General features: G+C 37.6%; 1 protein-coding gene and 1 pseudogene across 2 annotated transcripts; one reads left to right on the top strand and one right to left on the bottom strand.

The window, feature by feature from the left end:
- The first annotated feature begins 295 nt into the window (after positions 1-295).
- LOC137949870 (26S proteasome non-ATPase regulatory subunit 6-like) lies at positions 296-23,719 on the top strand. 2 transcript variants are annotated; one of them, XM_068796095.1, is made up of 9 exons: positions 296-595; positions 2,397-2,587; positions 2,672-2,786; positions 21,859-21,949; positions 22,049-22,194; positions 22,277-22,496; positions 22,603-22,711; positions 22,902-23,070; positions 23,193-23,719. In XM_068796095.1, exons 2-9 carry the CDS (start codon positions 2,452-2,454, stop codon positions 23,365-23,367), a joined length of 1,161 nt encoding a protein of 386 aa, XP_068652196.1. In that variant the 5' UTR covers positions 296-595; positions 2,397-2,451; the 3' UTR covers positions 23,368-23,719. The 2 variants fall into 2 exon arrangements, with proteins under 2 accessions (XP_068652196.1, XP_068652197.1); XM_068796096.1 differs by having other exon boundaries at positions 2,425-2,587.
- On the bottom strand, positions 4,782-5,114 carry LOC137950818 (large ribosomal subunit protein eL36z-like; annotated as a pseudogene).
- Positions 23,720-23,923: the final 204 nt, after the last annotated feature.

The raw sequence follows: 23,923 nt of genomic DNA on the forward strand, positions 1-23,923 counted from the left end.
TATTTATAAAAATAACAAATTTAGTTTTAAAAATACCCAACTTCTTTGACGGGTCAACAACATAAGTGTAAAGCATTAACTCCTGTGCGTCACCATGTCATCATTAATTGCCATGTGTCACCATGTCATCATACCATGGCTTCAACTAAGAAAACTTCTGCCAGATCATTTAACACATCATTTAATTACCATGTCATCATCAACATAGGCGGGCACGTCAGCCGCCACGTCAGCTCTCTCAACCCTCTCATTTCACTCCTCTGCTTCCCTTTCGACGCTCCTCTCGCCAACGCCTCCTTCCCTCTCGACACTTCAGAGCTTCGTCGCCTTCCTCTCGCCCTCTCGCTCGGCCGCTGCTGCCCTGCTACCACCGCTCGCCCTCGCCCTCGACGCCTTCCTCTCAGCCGTTCACTCTTCCTCTCAACCTAGTCTTCGTCCCCTCTCTCAAAACCGAGGCCTATCATTTCATCCTCTCGCTGCCCCCTCTCTCAAAACCCTATCATTTTATCCTCTCGCCGCCCCCTCTCTCAAAACCGAGGCCGTATTGAACTCCACTCACCCTCTAAAGCCGAATTTCAGAAGCCCATTGACCAAGGTAATTTTTTAGGGTTTCTGTTAATTTTGATGAAAATGTTTTTACGGTTTCTGTTAATTGAATCTAATTTCTGTATATTAATTACTGCATTGATTTTAATTTAGGTATTTAATTACTGTATTGATTTTTCGTAGTGATTTACAGTTTAATTACTGTATTGAATTTTTTGTAGTGATTTACAGTTTAATTACTGTATTGATTTTTCGTGTGTTTTGCAATTTCATTTCTGTTAATGAATTTTTTGTCATTTACAGCTAAATTGAACTGTGATTTAAATTGAAGTTATTACTAAATTTAATTGAAACTTTGATTTCTGTTTATTAATTTTCTGTATTTTAGTTTGTAGATTTCTGTGCCATTGAATGTTGTATTTTATTTCGGTAAATTGATCAGATTATTCAATAATGATGACTTTGAATGTTGTATTTTATTTCTGTTAATTAAATGATGATTTTGTTCTAATGGATGATTTATTGAAGTTGATTTCTGTTTTTTAATACATTACAATTTTGTGTGTTTAGGGCCTAAGCCCTTTCCAATTTTTTAGGGTTTAGGTTTTAGGGTCTGAAACCCTCCTCAACCCTATGCCCTAACCCTAACCTAAACCCTAAGCCCTAAGCCTAAAAGCCTAAAGCCTAAGCCCTAAGCCTAAAAACCTAAACCCTAAACCCTAAGCCCTAAGCCTAAAAGCCTAAACCCTAAGCCCTAAGCCTAAAAACCTAAACCCTAAGCCCAAGTCCCAAACCCTTAACCCTAACCCCAACCCCAATCCTAACCCTAACCCTAATTCCTAACCCTAAGCCCTAAGCCCTAAGCCCTAAGCCCTAACCCTAACTCTAATCCCAATCCTAACCCTAACCCTAAACCCCAAGCCCTAAGCCTTAATCCCTAAGCCTCAAGCCCTAAACCCTAATCCTAAGCCCCAAACCCTAAACCCTAATCCTAAGCTCCAAGCCCTAATCCCTAATCCTAAGCCCCAAACCCTAAACCCTAATCCTAAGCTCCAATCCTAAGTCCTAAATCCTAACCCTAACCCTAATCTTCCCCCCTTCTTCTTTTTTCCTTCTCTTCCTTCCTCCCACCCCTCTTCTTTCTTCTCCCCCTCTTTTTTTTTTCCCCTTCTCTTCCTTCCTCCCCCCTTCCTCTTTCTCCTCCCTAGGCCCCCTCGAGTCCTACAAACTCATACCTCTAGGGGAAAGGTAATTTTGTAATTGAAAGGAGAGAGGCACATGACAGGTGCTCAGCAGAAGCAGTAGCATATAAGAGAAAGACAATGTGCCAAAGATTCTCTGTCTCTACTATTGTTTTCCTTTTTCTCTCATTCTGTTTAATTTTCTTGTACCTCCTTTTCCTGGGTAGAGTTGTTGTTATTCTCGTTTAAATCGATTGATTTGGCACAGGATGGGTTTGAAATATTTTGGTTCTCGTCTATGCAGAAAATGGGATTTTCGATGGAGTGGTTCTATTGCTTGTTGAGAACTACGGTTTTTAGATTTGGAGTTTACATATTTTGTGTTTCATTGGTATGTCTTATCAAAATCTTGTATATGCATACTTATCCGAAAATAAATTAATAACTAAACTCCTGTGGTGCATTGAATTCTATATGTTTGACATTGCATATGTCTGTTGGTTCCTGACTAAGTTTGATTTTATCGGTTTTTACTTCTTTTTTCTTGATGAGTCATACATTTAGTGATTCCTAAAACAATCCATAAGATGAATGCTGTGCAATTCTGTGTTTTGGTTTTGGTTATCTTATGCTTTTTTTTCCTTCTTCACCTGACTACTCATGGTCCAGTTCAAAACATTGATAATTTACGACTCAGACACCCTGAAGTTGATTTTTAAGCACAATGGAAGGACAAGAAGGTGAACAGCAGCCTCACCTTGTACTAGCGCACAAGCTCTTCCTTCTCAAACATTCTGATGTACAGGACATTGAAAAGGTCCGTCTCCAAGAGGAGGTCCTTACCTCCATTAAAGCTGATGGTAAGTAGGGCAGGTTTCTTGTATTCTAGTTTTGAATGTCTTACAACGACCTCATGCACGGTGTGTCCTTTTCCATCGAAGCAGACATGGCACCACTGTACGAGAGACTGGTTGCTGACAAAGTGTTTGAGCTAGATACAGTGCTCTTGGAATCAATGAAGGCAAAAATGGAGGAGGACCTTAAAAAACTTGATGATAAGTGAGTTACCTTTCTATTTTTGTTTCGTTTTTTCATTTATTAAAACAGTGAGTTCTTGTCTGCTACACATCGGGCTACGCAGGCATCGGAAAATATGGAGGTTATAAATGCTTTTGAAGATCTGATTGTTTCTTATTGATGGAGGTGGTAAATATCGCTATTTTTAGTATGCACCACCACCACCACCACTATTGTCAAGTCTTTTCTGCCTTTCGGCCTTTTATCCAGGTCACCGTTTAGCTTCCTTCGTTTCTTACCAACTCATCAACCAAAATGTACAAAACTGCTCTCACTATTCAGTTATAAATATCTTAAAAAAAACACCCTCTCTTTGTGCTTTTCATAGTGCTATTCATAGTGTCCCTAATGCATTTTTAGAGTCACGCGCCTTCAGAATTTTCCCCATATTAATTCAGTGTGCTGTGACTTTTTTCTTAGCAAATCCTTCTAACTTTTCTTTTCCTCTGTGTTCCCTATTACATTTTTGGTCATCCATTCTCAGATTTTTCCTTTATATTATATAATGTACAGTAAGCTTTAACATCATTCTTCTAAATTTTCGTGCATGGAAGTTTTAAAAATGATCCTATTATTGTTTCAGGACCTGGATATTGTCTTGTGTTATTTAGTACTTTTTTTTGTTCTTTTTTCTGGGTGTGGATCTTCAAATTGATACATTTGTGTAATGGTTTTCTTTTTGCTTCTTGTTTATTTATAGTTATTGGAGGTTGTACTGCCAATCTTTTTCATGTCAGGGAGTTGGCATTTGATATGTCTGAAAAGAGAGCAAAAAAGAAAAAAAAACAAGAAGAAATGTAATGTTCAGAGGCTTGAACAGACATAATCATTGTAATTTTTGTGCCACACTTATTTTTAATTTTGGAAAGGGATTTGGAATGTTGTTAATTGTAATTCCTAATTGTAATTTTTGCTCTCTTGGCGCTTTGGAATAAAATTCGCCTTTCTAGAACAAGAAATTGTGGGAAACTGGAGTATTATTAGTCAAGGCATAACTGAAGAATACGGTGTCATTTGATTCAGGGAAACTGCTGGTTCATGATTTTTGCGATGTTATATGCATCTTTCGTTGGTTGTGAATGTTTTAAACTTAAACAATGGAATTGGAAATTTTTATCATCTGGTGATTAATAGGGCTCTAATGTAGTTTATTTGATAAATGTATAGAGTTTTATTGTGAGGTGGATCTTAAAAAAGGTGATGACTGATGTGGAAGAGTGGAATGACAATTGGTTGTCCAAGTTTCAAACTTAAAGTATGGGATTGGAAATTCTACCATGGATTGCATCTGGTGGTTAGTGATTAGGATTCTAGTGTAGTTTTTGAGAAATTTATATACTTTTATTGTTATTTGTATTAGCAACCAATTGGAATTTGGCTGCTAAGGATGAGAACGCGAATGAGAATATCTGGGAAGGAGATGAGTGCATAGGGGAATGTGGGTATAACTTATTATTTTTGCTTCACTTTCTATTTTGCATGATTATTACTTTTGTGAAAGGGAAGGTGCATGTCTAGTTCTTCAGTGCCAAGTATTGTAAGAGGATAGAATTGGAAATACTATTAAGGAAGAATGCCTAATAAAAATAGGAGATTTTGGACTGCTTGGGGCATTCTCAATCCATGCCAAAAGGTCTTCTGCTAAGGATGGTCGCTGATGATGTGACTGACCTGTTGACATATCTGTTTACAGCTCCTCCATTATGTTTGTCTAGAAAAGGTTGTCAGTATAAAGCATGTAATAAGTCTATCTAGATTTTTGTGGTTTTAAGTTTGGACATTGTGTGGAAGAAGAAAGTTATCTAGAAACACTGAAAATATATATAAAGAAGAAGAAAAGAAAAGAAGAAGACGAAAATACCGCTGTTTCTATTTTAGGAAAGTACTCTATTTGGTATTTTCTATATAGGGAAAGTCAGCATGTCCCACTTTAAATATTTTCTTAGTTTGTTAATAAGTCAATTAGGAGTATCCTCATCATTTCTTCTTCTCAGACACTCCAGCAGATCTCATCTTCCTGAGAACATTAGCCATCTCCTCTCTCTTCTTCTTTGCTCTCTTGTGGGTATCTTATTTCCTCTTTGCTACTTTTAGAGCATGTTTATCCTTGCCTACTTTCAAAAGCTTAGTGATCCTCTTCTCAAAGGGTGCAAAACCCGCAATTTCCCGAATAAGGCTCCTGACAAAGTGAACCCTCTTACTTGTTTTCCCTTTTCTGTCAGAAGGGCGAGGGGTCAAATCCTTCCTCGTGACAAGATGACCCTTGTTGATTCCAACAAAGAGGCTCAACTTGGGTAGTGGGGGAGCCATTTCCACCACCTCTCACACCTTCCTCTCCGATCTGCAACCAGCGTGCCACCAACTAGACCAGCTACATGAAATCTGAAAAGCTCAGTATAAAGGTGAAGACGCAAAGCAAACAATGGGTATAGGGACTGAAAAGAGAAAAAAAGATAGATATGAACCTAAACTGCTAGAGATAATACATCAGAAAAGGATCGCATTATCTCTGTGGGTTGACTGAGTCAACTCACAGAACCTACTTTGATACCATGTGAAGTTATGGAAAAGAGAAAAACTTCATTGACTTGATGTAATATGAGTACATAACCCCTATTTATAATAGAGGAAAGTAGTAGAGTCCAATTACAATTAAACTACCCTTGTCCCAATTACATCCAAACTCTAACACTAAAGATAAGTCCTAACATAATTAAATAACTCAACATAAATAGAAGACTAACATAACTAAACACTTTTAAACTGAGACTCTTCAGTGAGATCTCCTTTTGTGAGACTCTTGTAAAACTCCACCATATTAATTCTAGAAGAGGGGTAGCTTTGCTGCCTTCGAATCCAAGCCAGAAAGGCCCTTCCTGTTTCTTTATAATCAGGGTTAAGTGAAAATTTACAAAAAGACAAAAATGCCCCTCAATACTCAAAATTACATATGTCCTAAAATACATGTCTAAATTGAATGAAAATTTAACTAGAGATAAAATAAGACATTTTCTATCTAATAGCCATACTACAAGAGAAAAAATTAATATGGAAAATATAAGAAATGACCAAAATACCCCTGAACTTGGAAACTTTAATACTTCTGATACCAATATCTCCAAAAATATAGCTCAAAATTACAAATTGTCTGTGCTTCTTGAGTTTGGTTTTACGTTACCTGACCCTATGGTTATCAATTGTGATAACCCAGGTAGCCATTTTTATTGCTAGCAACCCTGTATTCCATGAGAGAATGAAACATATAGAGGTTGACTGCCACTTCATCAGAGCCACAAAAGATGGCTTACATCTAAACTATCCACTTGTAGAGCCACAAAAGAGGGCCTAAACCTAAAATTATCCACTTGTAGAGCCACAAAAGAGAGCCTACACCTAAACTATCCAATTGTAGAGCCACAAAAGAGGGCCTACACCTAAACTATCCACTGGTAGAGCCACAAAAGAGCTTACACCTAAAATTATCCATTGTAGAGCCATAAAAGAGCTTACTCCTAAATTATCTACTTGTAGAGCCACAAAAGAGGGCCTACACGTGAGGGGGAGTATTAAGGAATAGTCCCACATGGATTAGTAAGTACAAAGATCTTGAGTTTATCAGTTGGGAAAAAGGTTTCTTAAGTTGGCTAGTCATTTTGGAATGGGCTTCGGACCCAATTTCACAATAATCAATTTAGTAAAGTGCAAAAAAAAAAAAAAAAAAAAAAAAACTATGCAGCTAAGAAAGATTGATAGCAAAAAAAAAAAAAATTCATAAAAAAAAAACACTATGCAGCCAAGAAAGATTGATAGCAAAAAAAGTTTTCACAAAAAAAAAAAAAGAATCAATTTAGTACAGTGATAAAAGTGTTCACTATTGGTAGTTTTTATATAAAAATTATTTGCTGGAATTCTTTTCCAACAAGTGGTTTTCAATTTAGCAAGTCACAAATCAATTTCAATTGGGAGGTTTCCTCGTAGGAAAATTCTATGTTACTTGTTTTAGCAAGTTTTAGATGTTTTAGAGTTTATAAACAGGTGAATCTGCTGTAAGTTTTGGACAAGTTTTGAAATTAATACAAGTTCTTCTTTTTGGTTGTTGGATCACCATTGTTACTCTTTTTCCTTAAGAATCGTTTGTTATTCAAGTTTTTCTCTCTTGCTAACTACTGCTAGTAATAAAATAGCACCTGAAAAATCAAGTTCCGTATTCTTTGGAGTTGAGAAGTTGGTAGCTGGGTTATTTATAGTCCAGCCTTGTTCCTCAGTAGTTTTGGTGGTTTTACTTGGTGTCAGAGCTAGTGTCTAATCAAGGCTAGTGCCAAGACTCTAGATCCTGAAAAATCATCATGGAGAGCGTGTCAGTATTAGATTTTGAGGAGTTGAAGGCTGACATCATAAGCAATTGTCACAAACCATTACAAGTATTGCTAGGATCATGGGAGTTAGCAATTTGCAACTTGGGGATTATAAACAAGGTGAAAATTTCAGGGAAACTCCAGCCTAAAGAAGGTGAAAATTTCACAGAAATTCCAGTCTAAAGGAGGTGAAAATTTCATGGAAACTCTAGCCTAAGGATATGCCGCTGTCGTAAGACCATGGAATCAGCATCCAAGACATCTTGAAGATTATCCACCTACATTCAACAATTGATGGGAGAGTGGAATCAAATATTGAGGTTCTTGAATTTAATACAGGCTTTGATGCTGAAGATTACTTGATTGGATTATTACTGTTGAGCATATTTCTAGTTCAAGGAACGTCCACTGAATCAACAAGTTACTTGATGGTTTAATGGTTAAGGGGATGAGCCGCTGCATGGTGGCAAGTAACAACATACCACCAACATACCATTGAAGCCAACTCTTTGAGCCCACGATCACTGCATGGCAAGAGATGAAGAGGCTAATGGAAAAGAGTGTCTATCCTTCGACTACTGTCAAGCCTTGTATTAAAGACCTCCCAAACCTACAAAAGGTATGAAATCTATTTCTCAATACTCGAAAGAGTTCTACAAATTGCTAGCTAGGAATTGTTATGGGGGATGCAAGATTAATTGGTTTCTCAATATATGGGTGGGCCAAGACCATTTTTTTTTTTGGGTGGGCCGTGACCATTTTTATATAGGAAATTATGGTTAGCTGGAATCCACTGACATTTGGTCATTTAAAACTTAACTTTGATAGTAGTTCTTTTGGTAATCCCAGACAAGCAAGAATTGGAGGAGTTATTCGGGATTCTTTGGGAGTTCAATTTGTAACTTTTTCAAGTCCTCTAGGAATTTCAGACTCTACTACAACTTGATTATTTGCTCTTCTTCAAGGACTTATTGTTTTTTCAGGAGCGTTTTAATATCCCTTTTATTATTGAAGGAGATTCAAAGGTTGTAATTGGCTGGTGTTCAAAAGTTGCTGATCTTCCTTGGCGGCATAGGAGAATTTTTCATCAAATTATTAATATTGTTTCTTGTTTTGATTGCACTTGGTCTCATGTACCTAGATCAGCAAGTGATGTTGCTGATTCTTTAGCTAAACAAAAAGTTACCCTTCAATTTGCAATAGAAGAGGAAAAAACTTTGTTGAAGAGAAGATATGGATGACTCTTACATGACTCTCACAGTAAGAAGTCTCACAAAGCCATAATTAATATGGTAAAGTCTTATAGGAGTCTCACAGAAGAGTTTTAGTTTAAAGGTGTTTTAGTTATATTAATCTTATATTTATGTTGAGTTGTTTAATTATGTTAGGACTTATTTTTAAGTGTTAGACTTCAGATGTAGTTAGAACAAGGGTACTTTAATTGTAATTGGACTCTATTACTTTCCTCTATTATAAATAGGGTGTCATGTACTTAGATTACAACAAGTCAATGAAGTTTTTCGCTTTTCCAGAAATTTAACATGGTATCAGAGTAGATTCTGTGAGTTGACTCAGTCAACTCATAGAGATAATGTGATCCTTTTTTGATCTATCATCTCTAGTAGTTTAGGTTCGTACTTATCTTTTTTTTCTCTTTTCAGTTTCAATACCTGTTGTTTACTTGGTATTCGAACCTCCATACGGAGCTTTTCATATATAAAATTATATATTGATGGAAAGATATTCGAGTCTATTTTCCAATGCAAATTTTTTTTTTGGCAATCAGAGTTTTTACAAAGAGAAATTGATATTTGAAGCAGCAAAGGTCAGACTGCAAGAGAAATTCAAGCAACGGTAGAAAACTTCTACTTTCAAGCCATCATATGCCATCAAGAATGAGATTTTACAGGGAGAATTATATATTTAAAGAAATATCTATAAGTCTATTTTCTTACCTATTCAACCAATTCTCAATCTGAGTTTTTTATATGGAGATATCGATATTGAAAGAGTTGATGGTCATGTTGTGCATAGAAGAAAGAGTACTTAGTTCGGCTAGATTACAAATTCCCCAAATATATCATTTTATTTAACTCAAAAGAAATATATTTTATGAGGTGAAGTTATAATTGGATGAAAGATTTTGACGTCTAGTTTTAGAAGGCGAAAATTTCATATCAATAAGATCTATATTTAAGGAGATATTCCCATTGTTGTCAGCTAGGGTCAAGATACAAAATCAAGAGGTCATAAAAGATTCAAGAACGAATATTTGTATAGTTTCTTGATCAACAAACATTTTGTGATTCTGAGCTATATTTTTGGAGATATTGATATCAGAAGTTTCAAAGCTCAGTTTTGTTGAAAATCTCTCCTTTTTCCCCATTTTCTCTCTTATTATCTCTCCAGGCATTGACGTGATTTGAGTTTCCTTTTTCTCCTAAAATCCGAGTTTTTTAGTCAAATTTGTCTGCTAATAAGAGAGTTTTGATCCAACTTAATCACATCATGATGTGCTAATTCAAGATATGCAATATCTTGCATCAATGTTGTTTTCAAGTTTTGTGTTTTGTTACTTGGTTGTATATCTTCCTCATAGTTAACTCTGAAAAATTGTGATCACCCCAAAAAAATTTGTTTGGTCGAGTTTATTAAGTTCTACCATTATAGTCTCCCCTAGTTTTCCAAAAAAAAAAAACCGGTCACTTTGGATGTATGAGTGTTGCATAGTTGCCTCCTTCCGATGAAAGTTGTTTTCCTCAAGTATTTTTTGAGTTTATCATCTTAGACCCACTACCTAAAAAGTATAAGAGTGTGCCCAACATCTAGCTTGAATAAAGTCTTTTATTCTACACCCAAGAGGTGATTTGTGTTTGAGTTGCCTTTTAAAAAGTGAGTAGTCTCTTTTTTATGCCCTGAAGTTGGGCTAGTTTTCCGCCTTTACAATGGAGGGGAGTGTGTTTCAGACTATGACCATTTTGACTGGTGTATGGAGCTTTGTCGTATGACAAGGAGTATTTTTTTTTCTCATATTATGTTTTGTCCAAGCTAGGTCTCCATGTCCTTTTTATCCCCAGCTTGAGGGGGAGAAGTAGAAGAAGTACAAGACAGAGGTATTTTGTTCCACATGTTGTAGTAATTTTATGTGACCAAAATATTTAAAAAAGGGGAAGCACAACAGATGAAGTTTTTTGCATCTATGAAGGATTTTTTGTGGCAAGGAAAATTGAAGACTAAGAATCCTTTTCATTACAAGCTGAAGTTATAAACTCTAGCTTGAGGGAGAGTGTTAAAGAGAAGATATGGAAGACTCTTACATGACTCTCACAGTAAGAAGTCTCATAGAGCCAAAATTAATATGGTGGAGTCTTACAGGAATCTCACAGAAGGAGGTTTCACAGAAGAGTCAGTTTAAAAGTGTTTTAGTTATGTTAGTCTTCTATTTATGTTGAGTTATTTAATTATGCTAGAACTTATCTTTAAATGTTAGACTTCGGGTGTAATTGGAACAAGTAGGAGTGGCTTTGAACAGAGCCGGCTCGAGCTCGGCTCGATTCTGGCTCAGTTCGATTTGGTATACCCGAATCCCGAGCCGAGTTCGAGATCCGGGATTGGCTTGGTTAAATTAACAAGCCGAACTCGACCGAATCAAGGTTCGGCTCGAAAGCTCGCAAGCCGGCGTTATGGTCCCGGATGTGACACAGGGATTCGTAGGGAAGAAGAGAGAGACGAAGATCAAGCCAAAGGGAAGCTTGAAAACCCTAGGTTGGTTAAGGAGAACGTACACCTCTGAGCTCGTTGAGGAGAACTCAAAACCCTATTTAACCTAAAAATCAAAGCTTAACTTTCTCATTACTCTTACACCTTAAATAGGGTTCACCCTTACAAGGTTTAAGATAAAATATTACAAAAATACCCCTGTGGCCTATTAATTCTTTAACTGAAATAAAATAAAGTAAATTAAATAAAAAAATTAAAATAATAATGTTATTGTGTGCATAACAGCCGACTCGTTAATTTAACAAGCGGCGCGGATTCGGGGGAGTCGGGACCAAGGAGTGGGATCGGAGCGCTGAGCGGAGCAAGGGGGGAAATTTTTTTCCTCCCCTCGTCACCGCCGAGCCCTTCGGCCGCTGCTGTGGCCGCCTCCGTCGTCGACGAAATTTTCCCTCGGTGTCGTTCCTCGTCTCGGCGGAAAACCAAAACCAACAAAATACCTAAGTTAAGGGGAGAAATGATTTCTCCCACCACCCCGCGCGCGAAGATATTTCGCGCATGCGACTTTCGTTGGTGCGATTTTGCACGTGCGAGATCATTAACTGAAATAAAATAAAGTAAATATTCCAAAAATGCCCCTGTAGCCTATTAATTCTTTAACTGAAATAAAATAAAGTAAATTAAAGAAAAAAAATTAAAATAATAATGTCATTGTGTGCATAACATTATACCCCCCTTGGAAGAAAGAGCTTGTCCTCAAGCTCGAAGGTAGGGTCTGTATGCCAATGTCTCCACTTGGTAGCATCCGTAGTAGTTGTGTCCGCCTTCTGGACTCCCAAAACTGGAGCATTCAACCCTAGTCGCAATTGTTTTTTTTTTTTTTTTGCCTGAAGCCTCCGCACCTTCTCTCTTCAACCCCACCTGGACCATTGTCTCTGCTGCTGCTTGCACTCTGGAGTCCTCTCTTGGCCTTCCCCATAGGGTGCTCCCCTCTTCACCTTTCGTCCAACAGATACCTTCTTTGGCCTGTTTTTGGCAGCAGTGTCCTCTTCATAATCATCATCGTCAGGAACATCTTCATCATCTTCATCCCCTACCCCTTCTATACCATCAAACCTGTCAACCTGAACAGCCTCTCTCGTAAACCATGAGACAACATGGGGGATAATTTTGTCTCTGACGGTGGATCCAATATCATAATCTTGTTCCATTTGATTCTGAAGTTGTTCAACAGTTTCTTCATCACTATCATCATCATCATCCGGGAATTGTGAAGGACTGAAGAAATGAAAGAAACTTTCACACTTTTCAGTTTTTGTGATGGGTTTGGTGTTCTTTGATCCCTCTTTAGGCTTCTTCAAAACCTTCTGTGTCAAGCTCTTCCCTGGAAGCCACTGAATCTCTGTCCCTGTCTCTTTGTCTAAAATGGGTTTATCCTCATTGCCCATGTGATAAGTTTTGACCAAGACAGTATTTGTAAAATATGGATTGGGATAAAAAAGAAACTCCAGCTTGCAGCCCTTGGGATTATCAATCCTAGACCACTTGATATCTTTCAAATATTTAAGAGCCCCTTCATCACGCTCTTGTATCTCCTCTGCAAGCATTTCAATAGTTTTCACCGCCGTAAGCCAGAAATTGGGAACACCTTTCTCTTCAACTGCATTTTCTTCTCCCGAAACCTCCTCATTTCAATTACTTCATGTACTATCTCATATCTCTCGGTATATAGTGGGTCATAAAGTTTCTGGTACTTGACTGCAAGAGCTGTTCTCTCCTCAAAATTTTTTGCCTCAAGCTCATGATGTTGTTTCTTAATGTTGTTAAGAACAAAACCTTTCAACGTTATTCTCTGAAGCATTTCTGCAATTGCATCAGATATGTGTGTGGACAGAGAATAGTTATTATCTTCAGCAAGGAATTCATACATCACCCCATCAACCTCAATCATACGACAACCTGGAGACTTCTTAATTCCTCTTTCCTTTATCTGTTTTCTCACCTTTGACATTTCAATTCCAGACCATGAACAGAAAAAATACACTTTGCCAATCACCGATTGATCAACTGCAGCACCTGCTAATGTCAGAGTTCCTGCAAGTGGTTCAAGTGCCACCCCCGAAGCATAAGCACTAGATTCAGCACCACTGGAATCATACTTCCCTTTTCCAGCACTTTGGGTTAGTGCCTTGATTGCATGCAAATAGCCATCTGCATCCTCAAGAAGCACCTCGGCTGGGCTGGCTAGCAGCAGTGTATGCTGGACTGCCACAGCACTCAACTGGGTTAAGAGAGCTGTTTCTGTGTTTAAAGAACTCAATGGAGTGGAACTTCCTTGCTGCCCATACACACCGCCATACTGCTGGCTTAAATATGGACCTATCAGTAGTCTTGTTTCCAACTTGTGTTCACAGAGCTGGATAGCAGTAATCACTGCAGCATGACCCTGATACTCATCAGCTATAGATGCACCCTGTGATTCATTTCCATTTTCTTCTACATTTTCCAGGTGTTGCTCATCTGCATCACTTCTAACCGGTTTTATTTTTTTTCTGTTGAACCCATTGCTGCATTGCCACCACAGCAGCAATATGAAAATTTGGAAGTGGCTCTCCTGCCCACCCCAAGAATGCAATAGCAGCAGATTTTTGAAACTGTGGAAACCATTGCTGCATTGCCACCACAACAGCAATCTCTTTCTTTATAGAAACAGGATTAGCACCAGATGTTACACTGAGCAACTGAAGTTTGATTATCTCCTTGGCAAGTACTGAAACTGTTGTAGTCCCATCACCAGCAGAGTCATAGGTTTTACTTGCAACCTCCCTAATCAAAGCTGCAGCAGCATTCTCCATTGCATCTGGAAGCTCAATAGCTCGAGCAGCATCTTCTACCTTCTCAAATTGAACAAATCCAAAACATTTGGATTTCTCATCTCCTTCTCTCATTACTAAAGACAAGGAACCCCAAAATTGAAGCCCCACATTTTCAATTTGCCAATGAACCCATGCACAGTGACTGTGCTCATCAACAGCAAAACGTAGCCCCCCAAAAAAAATTTGCAGCAGTCCCCATAAAATTATTTCTATGAATTCCGGCATCCCCAGAAAAATTTCATCTCGAAATTCATACACCCAAGCCAGAATTTCGTCAAAAGGTTCTGTTTCTCTGCCTCCCGGAATAGAAAACCCCTCTGTTTCTTAGCCCCACGTAACACCCTCAATGCAATTCTAGATTTGTTTTCAAAAAAATTTATGGACTGGAGAAAGGAGAAGGCGAAGTTGGTAGAAAATCGTCTTAGGAACTTATCCCAAAAATCGTTCCAGTCCATTTTCCGCTGGAATGCCGAGAGCGAGAGTGAAATTGAGATACTGACCTGTTCCCGACGTTGAACAACAGCCCTTTGGGTCTTGGCCGCTTGGAATTTTTCCCTCTTGACGGTGAATGGCAGACCTTGAGGTGTCTTGCATAGGTTGCTTGCCGTGAGCCTCGTTGGTGTGATTTCAAAAATTGACGTCCCTGCTTGCAGATTGCCCTTGTCCCCAATTTCTGATTTGAGGTCGCACCCAAATCGCCCATGACCGCCGAGGTTGTGGCATAATACCCTTCCGATTTCCCCAAATCTTAATCGCCACCGTCTGATTTCGGAAGTTTGGGGAACTTTTCCGAGATAGAGAGCTCTCGGATTTCTTGCGTCTTCTGTTCGGGAAGACGTATGGCGTTGAGTGAGAAAGGGTTTGATGTCGAACCCCATTCCGGATTTTCCGACGAAGGAATTTCTGAGTCCTCAATTTCGGATGTTACCGCCGCTGGAGAGACTGAGGGCTCTCTGATTTCTGGCTTCCTTTGCCTGTCCGAGCTAGCGTCTCAAGCGACTGCAGCAGCGAGTTGCTTCCTATCACACATTATTCACGTATTCTTTCCAATTCATTGTGGTGCTCGGAGATTTGAGGTCGTATGACCTTTTCTGCGGCAACGAGTTGCTTCCTTGCATAAAAATTTCTAATGGAAGTTGCACGCCATTCACGTATTCTTTCCAATTCGTCGCGCTGTTCACGTATCTCTTCCACTTCTTTGCGCAGGGCCATCATTTTTCGTGGGATATAGAATAGTTCATTGTGTTCCCGCCCTGATACCAGTTGTTATGGTCTCAGATCTGACACAGGGATTCGTATGGAAGAAGAGAGACGAAGATCAAGCGAAAGGGAAGCTTGAAAACCCTAGGTTCGTTAAGGAGAACTCAAAACCCTGTTTAACCTAAAAATCAAAGCTTAACTTTCTCATTACTCTTACCCCTTAAATAGGGTTCACCCTTACACGGTTTAAGATAGAATATTACAAAAATACCCCTATAAATGAAATATTTCAAAAATGCCCATGTGGCCTATTGATTCTTTAACTGAAATAAAATAAAGTAAATTAAAGAAAAACAATTAAAATAATAATGTTATTGTGTGCATAACAGCCGGCTCGTTAATTTAACAAGCGGCACGGATTCGGGGGAATCAGGATCGGAGCGTTGAGCGGAGCGAGGGGGGAAATTTTTTCCTCCCCTTGTCACTGCTGAGCCCCTCCGGCCATTACTGTGGCCGCCTCCTCGCCGGCCGCTTTTTGCCTTTCCATCGCCGCCGCCTCCTTTGTCGCCGACGAAATTTTCCCTCAGTGTCGTTCCTCGTCTCGGCGGAAAACCAGAAACAGCAGAATACCTAAGTTAAGGGGAGAAATAATTTCTCCCCCGCACCCCGTGCGCGAAGATATTTTGCACGTGCGACTTTCGCTTGTGCGATTTTGCACGTGCGAGATCATTGACTGGAAAAAAACAACTTTCTTAAACTCTCCTTCCTCAAGGCTCTTGAAGAAATTAAAAATAAATTTTAGTAGAAATAAGATTCTATGGACTATTAGTGTCTCATGTTTTTTGTAAACATTTTTCTAATTGAAAATTATTATTACAAAAATAATATAATTTTTTAAGTAAGATTTTTCTGCCAAGATGGGCTAGAAAACCATATAGAAATTTTTTGAATAAGTATTTGACAGTTGATGATGTAATACTTTTAGGAAGTGGCAATTTTCATAGCAATTTTGTGTTTGACATTTTATTTGATTAAAAATTTATCGATAAGTATAGTAATATATTAGACTGATTATTAATTTTTATTTATTTCCCTAGAAGAGGCAAAAAGAGGTCCATTTAACTTTCCTAAGAAAATTTTAAAATATTTCTTGTAATTTTCTAATAAGTCACTATAGTAATAGGATTTTATTTAAAGGTTTTTTTGGAAATATGTATCATAGGAAAAAAATTTCTAGTTTTTCCTAGAATATAAATTTTTAACTAGGGGCACTAAGGAGGCCATAGTAAATTTATGGCCAGATTCAAAAATTACAAAATAAGCTAGAGAACATTTGGAGTAAAAAAATTAATATTGGTGCGTTCTAATCCATTATTGAAATTCAATCTTGAATCTCCCCTATCATTCTTTTTTTAAAATGTATGCATAATTTTATAAATAATTTATTTGACATATATTTTATATAGAGTATTAAATGTAGGTTAAGCTTGAACTCAGCTAGAGCTCGAACTCGAACTCGGTTAAAATTATTAGGCTCGAGTTCAATTACAATTTTAGGTTCGAGGCTAGGGTCGGCCAAACTCGAGTTCAAAATATTTAAATCAAGCTTGGCATGAACAAGGTTCGGACTCAGCTGGATTCGATCCACCCTTATGCCCAATTTTAAGTAGAGGTCATTCCCAATTTTATGTAAAATGTATACATAATTTTATATACAATTTATTTGACATGTATTTTTTGAAAAGTTTTAAATGTATGTTGGAGCACAAACTCGAGACTTGTATTGTTTGAAAAGTTTTAAATGAATGTTGAAGCTTGAGCTCGGCTCGAACTCGGTTAAAATTATTAGGCTCGAGCTCGATAACAATTTTAGGCTCGAGCCTAGGCTCGACTCGAGCTCGAGTTCGAAATATTTAAATCAAGCTCTGCTAAAACAGGCAATTTCGGGCTCGGCTCGGCTCGATGCCACCCCTAGGAACAAGGGTATTTTAATTGTAATTGGACTCTATTACTTTCCTCTTTTATAAATAATGTACTCAGATTACAACAAATCAATGAAAATTTTCTCTTTTCCAGAAATTCAACAAACCTCTTTTAGAGCACTAAATTATTAATCTTATTTTCGTCCATCTAATTCACTAATAACTGAAAATCCACTTGGTATTACAATCCATCCTTCATCCTCATCTTCAAACCCAACCTTAGCCACCTCAATTCCAGCTTCTAGACCACCACGAAATAAACCCATTAGTGCATGTTTTAGGTGTGGGAAGGCAAGTCATCGCAAAACCTAATGTCCAATAGTTATGCAACAACTCTTAGTCCATGAAGATGGAAGTGAAGAGGTTAGGTTTATATATTACTGAGGATTTAGTAAAAAATAGAGATTGTTTGGATGAAGAGGAAGAAGCTATTGATGGTATCACCTTTAGGGCTGAAGACTATGCTTCTCAATTGTCTTTATTGAGTAGAAGGTCTTTTCTTACTCCATAGAAGGATGTAGATAATTTATTATGCCACAATGTATTTACCTCCACTTGTTCTCTTAGAGGTCATATTACTAAATTGATTATTGATTTAGGGAGTTCTGACAATATTTTCTCTCAAGGTGTGGTTACTTGGTTCAATTTGAAAACAGATGTTCATCCTCAACTGACAAGCTTGCATGGTTGAGTACTTGTATTGAGGTACCTGTCTCACAAAATGGTTTTGTTACTTTTGGCATTGGAGACAAGTATGGACAACATATGGTGTGATTTTGTTCCCATGGATGCATGCTACTTCTTACTTGGATTAGTCTGTAATTTGAGTATCGCGTTATTTGGTTGTGTAGAGGTTATAAAGGTTTGTTTCCAGATAGATAATTATGTAATTATACTACAAGTCACTTAAGTGAATAAAAGAAAAGAGGTGTGTGTGTGTGGAGGGGGGGGGGGGGGGGGAGGTGTGCTCGACCCCCCTACATGTGCTTTCTCATTGTAGGACGGTCATAAACTGTACAGGCCATGGTGGAGGTAGAGGCCGCGATAGTTTTAGTAGAGGGAGAGGTCGTAGTGATGGCAAAAGTAATAGAAGTTGTGTTCACTGTGGACGCACAAACCCTTTCCAGTTAAGAGCTATGATATAGGCTAGTTCACAACAAAATGGAGTGGCACAAAGAAAAAATAGTCATCTTTTAGAGGTTTCACGTACAATTTTAATTCATTTGCATCTTCCCAAGTCATACTGGAGTAATGCTATACTTATTGCATGTCTTCTTATAAATAGGATGCTATCCTCAATACTTGAAGGGATAATTCCTTTTCAAATACTGAATCCACATGCTACACTTTTTACCCTTTGTCCTCGTTCCTTTGGCTATGTATGGTTTGTTCATGTGTTTAGTTCCTTTGTTCATAAACCATCTCCTCGAGCAGTTAACTGTGTTCTTGGGTTATTTTCGTACACAAAAGGGATACTAATGTTTTTGCATATCCATTAGAAAAACATTTGTATTTGTTGATGTGACATTCTTTGAGGATCTTTCATATTTCTCTTCCTCCGACAAGGAAGGCTTTCCGTCTCTTAGGGATACAGGTATAGTTGTTCCTAGTCAGCCGCCATCTATTGCTACACCAAAGCCATTGCAGGTGTATAAAAGAAAGAAGTAAGACTTATAAAAGTTCTCTCTCTCTCTCTCTCTCGTCTGTACTAGAATCCTCTGTCTGCCTATTGCTCTTATAAGGGTGTACATAGACATCCTTTGTCTCATAATGTGTCCTTTGATTCTTTGTCAACTCATTACAAAAGGTTTGGTATTTCCTTGTCTTCCTGTACCATTCCTTCTTTAGTGGAGGATACCTTAGTATCTCTATAGAGGAAACATGCTATGGATGGTGCGATGGAAGCATTATGTGAGGGGTGCATGGATATTGTGTCATCCACCTTCGGGTGCTGCAATTGTGAGATGTTGTGTGGTGTACATTGTAGAGTATAACATTGATGGGCCTATTGAGTTAGATTGCTGGCTAAGGGGTATACTTAGACCTACGGTACAAATGTGTTTGAGACATTTTCACCAGTTGCGGGATTGACTTTTGTCAAAATTCTTGTATTTGTTGTAGGTAGTCGAGGATGACCTTATTTCAGTTGGATAGAAAAATGATTTCTTATATGGAGATTTGGAGGTAGAAGTATATATGGAACAATCTCCTAGGTATGTTGTTTAGGGGGGAGATTGGAAAGTTGTGTAGATTAAAGAAGGCAATTTATGGACTTAAACAGTCCTCTAGCGTGGTTTGAAAAGTTCAGCCAGGAAGTAATGTCCTTTTTTTTTTTTTTTTTTTTTTTATAAAGATGTATTTATATTAACAAGAGAAAAATTACAAAGGAAGAGGGAGCTGATCCCTAACAACAAGCGCTTGTAGGGTTGCTCCTTGCTTGGCAAGCACATCTGCTACCGAATTTGCGGATCTTGGAAGGTAGTAATGTCCTTTGGTTTCTCTCAAAGTCATTGTGATCACTTTCTCTTTTTTATGAAGAGAGCATTTGGAATTGTAGTGTTATTATGTTGATGATATCATTTTGTCAGGAAGTGATAAAAAGGAATTGAGGAAGTACAAAAACATTTGGCTAAAAGTTTTTAGACCCAAGATCTGAGTTTTTTAAAATATTTCTTGGATAGAAGTTGCTAGAAGCAAGGTGAGGGTTGTCTTAACATAAAGGAAGTATGTATAAATATGGTACATGATTATGGTCTATAGAGTGCTAAACTTGTAGAGACATTAATAGTGGTTGGCAATGATCTTCATGATGAGAGCAGTGATGAACTTAAAAACAGAACAATGTATCAAAGGATAGTTGGAAAGTTGATTTATGCCACAATTACTCATCGTGATTTATCATTCTCTATAAGCATGGTAAGGTCAATGCATGGGATGTCTATGCAAAGTTCATTTTAAAGCTACTCAAAGGATATCAAGATGCTTAAATGGATCACTTGGAAAAGGGTTGTTTTTTAATCCTTAATCATTTACGGATAGAGGCTTTCTCGAATACAGATTATGGAGGATCTAAGCTTGATAGGAAGTCTATTACTAGGTATTGCATGTTTGTAGGAGGAAATTTGATCAGCTAGAAGAGCAAAAACAAAATGTGGTGGCTCATTCAAGTGTAGAAGTTGAGTATAGAGCTATGACACATATTGTAAGTGAGTTGATATGGGTCAGGTTGGTTCTTTAAGAGTTGAATTTTCGTGTTGCAGAACCTATGACCATGTATTGTGATAACCAAACAGCCATTTTCATTGCAACCAATCCTATGTTCCATAAGAGAACCAAACATATAAAGATTTATTACCACTTCATTCGAGATGCAGTGATGAGGTAGTTATTACTCCTTAGGTTCGTTCTATTAGTCAAGTTGGTGACATCTTTACTATAGCTTTGGGTAAATGTGAATTTGGGTTACAAGCTGGGGCTTTTAGACATTTATGCTTTAGCTTGAGGGGGAGCGTTAAATGTCATGTAATTTTGTAAAAGTACAGTCAAGTTTAGATGGTTGGGATAAGTCTGTAATTTGAGTTTTCATGTTATTTGGATGTGTTTTTAGAGAATTATAGAGGTTTATGTCTAGAGAGGTAATTATGTGATTATTATGCGATTATACTAAACTGAATAAAAGAAAAGAGGGGGTCATGCACACTCCCCAATGAGTGCTTTCTCACCACAATCTTTCATTCTCTCTTCTCTTCTTCTCTTTTTCTTCTCTCTCCCTTATTCTCCTATGTTCAAGTCTGAGCCTATTCTATGCTTCACTTGGATGGACTTTGAGAACAAAATTGATGAAGAAAAGATTGGTTTTGTATTTTGTTTCTACCATCCAGCGCAATGACCAGCCCACTGAAATGGAGTTAAACAATTATTTATTAATAATTGCACATCTATCACCATATTATAGTGCGTGTGAACCTCCAACCAAGAACTTGAGGTCGAGCTCTTTTGAGGGGGTGAATGATGTAGTGCATGACTCACTTGTGGAAGAAAAGAATCAACCAGAAGGTTTCAAGATATAAATAAGAAGGAAGAAGAAAAGGAAAGAAGAAGTCAGAAACAGAGTTTGTCTCTATTTTTTGGAAAATTACTGTTTTAGGAAAGAACTCTATCTTGGTACTTTCCATACAGGGGAAGTCAGTATTTTTCCACTTTAAATAGTTTCTTAGTTTGTTAATAAGTCCCAATTAGGAGAGTTTTATTTAGGAAAGTTTGGTTATTAGTTTTGTTTATTAATAGTCAATTCAGGAAAATCATAAGTTTCATTGTTGGTTGTTTCTATTAAAGTTAATTGCCAGAAATTTTTTCCAACAAGTGGTATCAAGTTAGTAAGTCAGAATTCAATTGTAATTGGGAGGTTTAGTCCTAGGAAGGTTATATTTTGGTCATGATACTTTTTTTGGCAATAAGTCAATGAATCTGCTGTGAGTTTTAGACGAGTTTTGAAATTAATTCAAGTTTTTCTTTTTGGTTGCTGGAGCACCATAGTTACTGTCTCTTTTTGTTGAGAGTAGTTTCTTAATGACTTTTCCTCTCATACTAGCTACTGCCAGAAACAAAACACCACATGAAAATCAAGTTCCTCTGTTAGAACTTGATAACTAGGTATTCTTTAGAGTCGAGAAACTAGTAGATGGGTTATTTATACTCCAGTCTTGTTCCTCACCTTTATTTCAGTAATTTTGGCAGCCTTGAGTCAGTAGCATACTAATTTTCTACACTGGATGTGGCATTTGAGAGCAGATGGATATTTCATGGATAATTACTTGATTCACTTGGCACATGAATGTTTTTTGAGTTATCTCTTTATTTACTAAGCAGATGAATGTTTTATTCTCATTATCACCTGATTTACTACCTAGTTTTTCTTTGACAGGATTGCTGATGCTGAGCTAAATTTAGGAGAAACAGAAGTTCGTGAAGCCCATCTATCTAAAGCACTGTTTTACATTCGAATCAGTGATAAAGTGTGTTTCTCGCCCTCCTTGTCTTTAATATGTACACTTGATCGAATTCACTTGCTTTGAACCTTTTAGTGTGCATTGACTCTGCTCCACTCTTTGCAGGAGAAGGCGCTGGAGCAACTCAAAGTAACTGAAAGTAAAACAGTTGCGGTGGGTCATAAGATGGATTTGGTCTTTCACACCTTGCAAATTGGTTTCTTTTATATGGACTTTGAGCTGATCTCCAAAAGCATTGATAAAGCTAAGAAGTATGTTGACTTTGTGTTTTTCTTTTTATGTTTATTGTCCTTTGTAATTAGAGCTTATTTTTTCAAAATTTGAATTTGCCAGTTTATTTGAAGAAGGAGGTGACTGGGAGAGGAAAAACCGGTTGAAGGTTTATGAAGGTCTATACTGCATGGCATCCAGAAATTTCAAAAAAGCTACGAATTTGTTTCTTGATTCTATATCAACTTTCACGACTTATGAACTGTTCCCGTATACGACCTTTATATTTTACACCGTTTTGACAAGCATTATTTCACTTGACAGAGTGTCCTTCAAACAGAAGGTACGTAACTCATGTCTGACTTGACAGGGTTAAGTAATATGATGGATTGCTAGCTTATGCTCCAAACCTTTTTTGTCATTGAGTACTGATCTTGAACCTCTGGCAGGTGGTTGATGCACCAGAGATCCTTGCAGTTATTGGAAAGATCCCACATCTTTCCAGCTTTCTTAACTCTCTTTATGGATGCCAGTATAAGGATTTCTTTTTGGCATTTGGTATGTGAAAATTTAACTAAGTTATAATTCAAAAACAAAGTTTGAGTCTCATGTTTATTTCTGGTGCCTGTTAACCTTGGAAAATTTTCCCTGCTGATGGAGGTTGTTATGTGGCTTCACTGGAATGACATTAGATGCATTTCAATATTTTTCATTTTTTGGCTGATTTTTTTTCTCTTGGTTTTATTAGCCGGTTTGACGCAGCAAATCAAAATGGATAATTATCTGCATCCTCATTTCCGTTACTATATGCGAGAAGTGCGAGCAGTAGTCTATGGTCAGTTCTTGGAGTCTTACAAAAGCGTCACAATTGAAGCAATGGCAAGTGCATTTGGAGTCTCAGTGGACTTCATTGATTTGTGAGTATTTAGTATTAATTTTATTCCTTCTGGAGTGGATGTTGTACGTTGTGGCTTAAACCGTATGGCCTCCTGCTTTGAAGAATATTGGGGAAATTTGACGACATATTCTAAATTGACAGGGAGTTGTCCACATTCATAGCTGCCGGTAAACTACATTGTAAGATTGACAAGGTCGCTGGCATTTTGGAAACAAATCGACCGGATGCTAAAAATGCTTTATACCAGGCAACAATCAAGCAAGGAGACTTTCTTTTGAACCGGATCCAGAAGTTGTCAAGGGTGATTGATTTGTAAGAATATTCTCAGGATACATTCTGCTGATCTTTGTTTCTTTAAGGAATGATGACTTCATTGGATGCTGGAACCATTTTGCTCCAATTGATTTCCTTTTCCTTTTTGTATCTTAAGCACTGTGAATTCGGTCTGGCTTTTTTATCCATACTGTAGGGTGGATCTCAACAGATATGAAAGATCTCCCTCCAAGCCGTGGAGTTCTATCTACGAGATCTGAGTATGAAATTCTGTTTAGTTACTCTAAATTATCTGTTTCCCTAGAGGAAATCAATGCCAACATGAGAAGTTACTGAGGAAAGTTGTCTGTTTGGAAACAAAAATTGCTTTCTATTTTCTCATATTATATAATCTATTGTCGTGTGCCCGGTGGTTCTTGATGTGGGGGTATTGAGTGCGGGTCTGATGGGCTGTATGAGACGGTTGGCTGCTAGCGAATTGCCAAATCTCTGTTGGAAAACTCGTTTATTGTTCTCTGTACCAACTGTTTCTTTTTTTTTTTTTTTTTGGGTTTTGGGTTTCTTTTTGACAGTTTATCCTGGCATTGATCTCTCTCACG

Source organism: Aristolochia californica, unplaced genomic scaffold (genome assembly GCF_029961685.1).
Source record: "Aristolochia californica isolate CCGP_79_NKW_82.1479 unplaced genomic scaffold, dmAriCali1.0.hap1 SCAF_14, whole genome shotgun sequence".
Lineage (NCBI taxonomy): Eukaryota > Viridiplantae > Streptophyta > Magnoliopsida > Piperales > Aristolochiaceae > Aristolochia > Aristolochia californica.

What these genes read in the sequence shown, in the direction of transcription:
- LOC137949870 (XM_068796095.1), top strand. Translation starts at nt 2,452, where the DNA reads ATGGAAGGACAAGAAGGTGAACAGCAGCCTCACCTTGTACTAGCGCAC. An exon ending in TACCTCCATTAAAGCTGATG is followed by an intron (nt 2,588 to 2,671) that starts GTAAGTAGGGCA and finishes CCATCGAAGCAG; the next exon opens with ACATGGCACCACTGTACGAG. An exon ending in GGATTTCTTTTTGGCATTTG is followed by an intron (nt 22,712 to 22,901) that starts GTATGTGAAAAT and finishes TGGTTTTATTAG; the next exon opens with CCGGTTTGACGCAGCAAATC.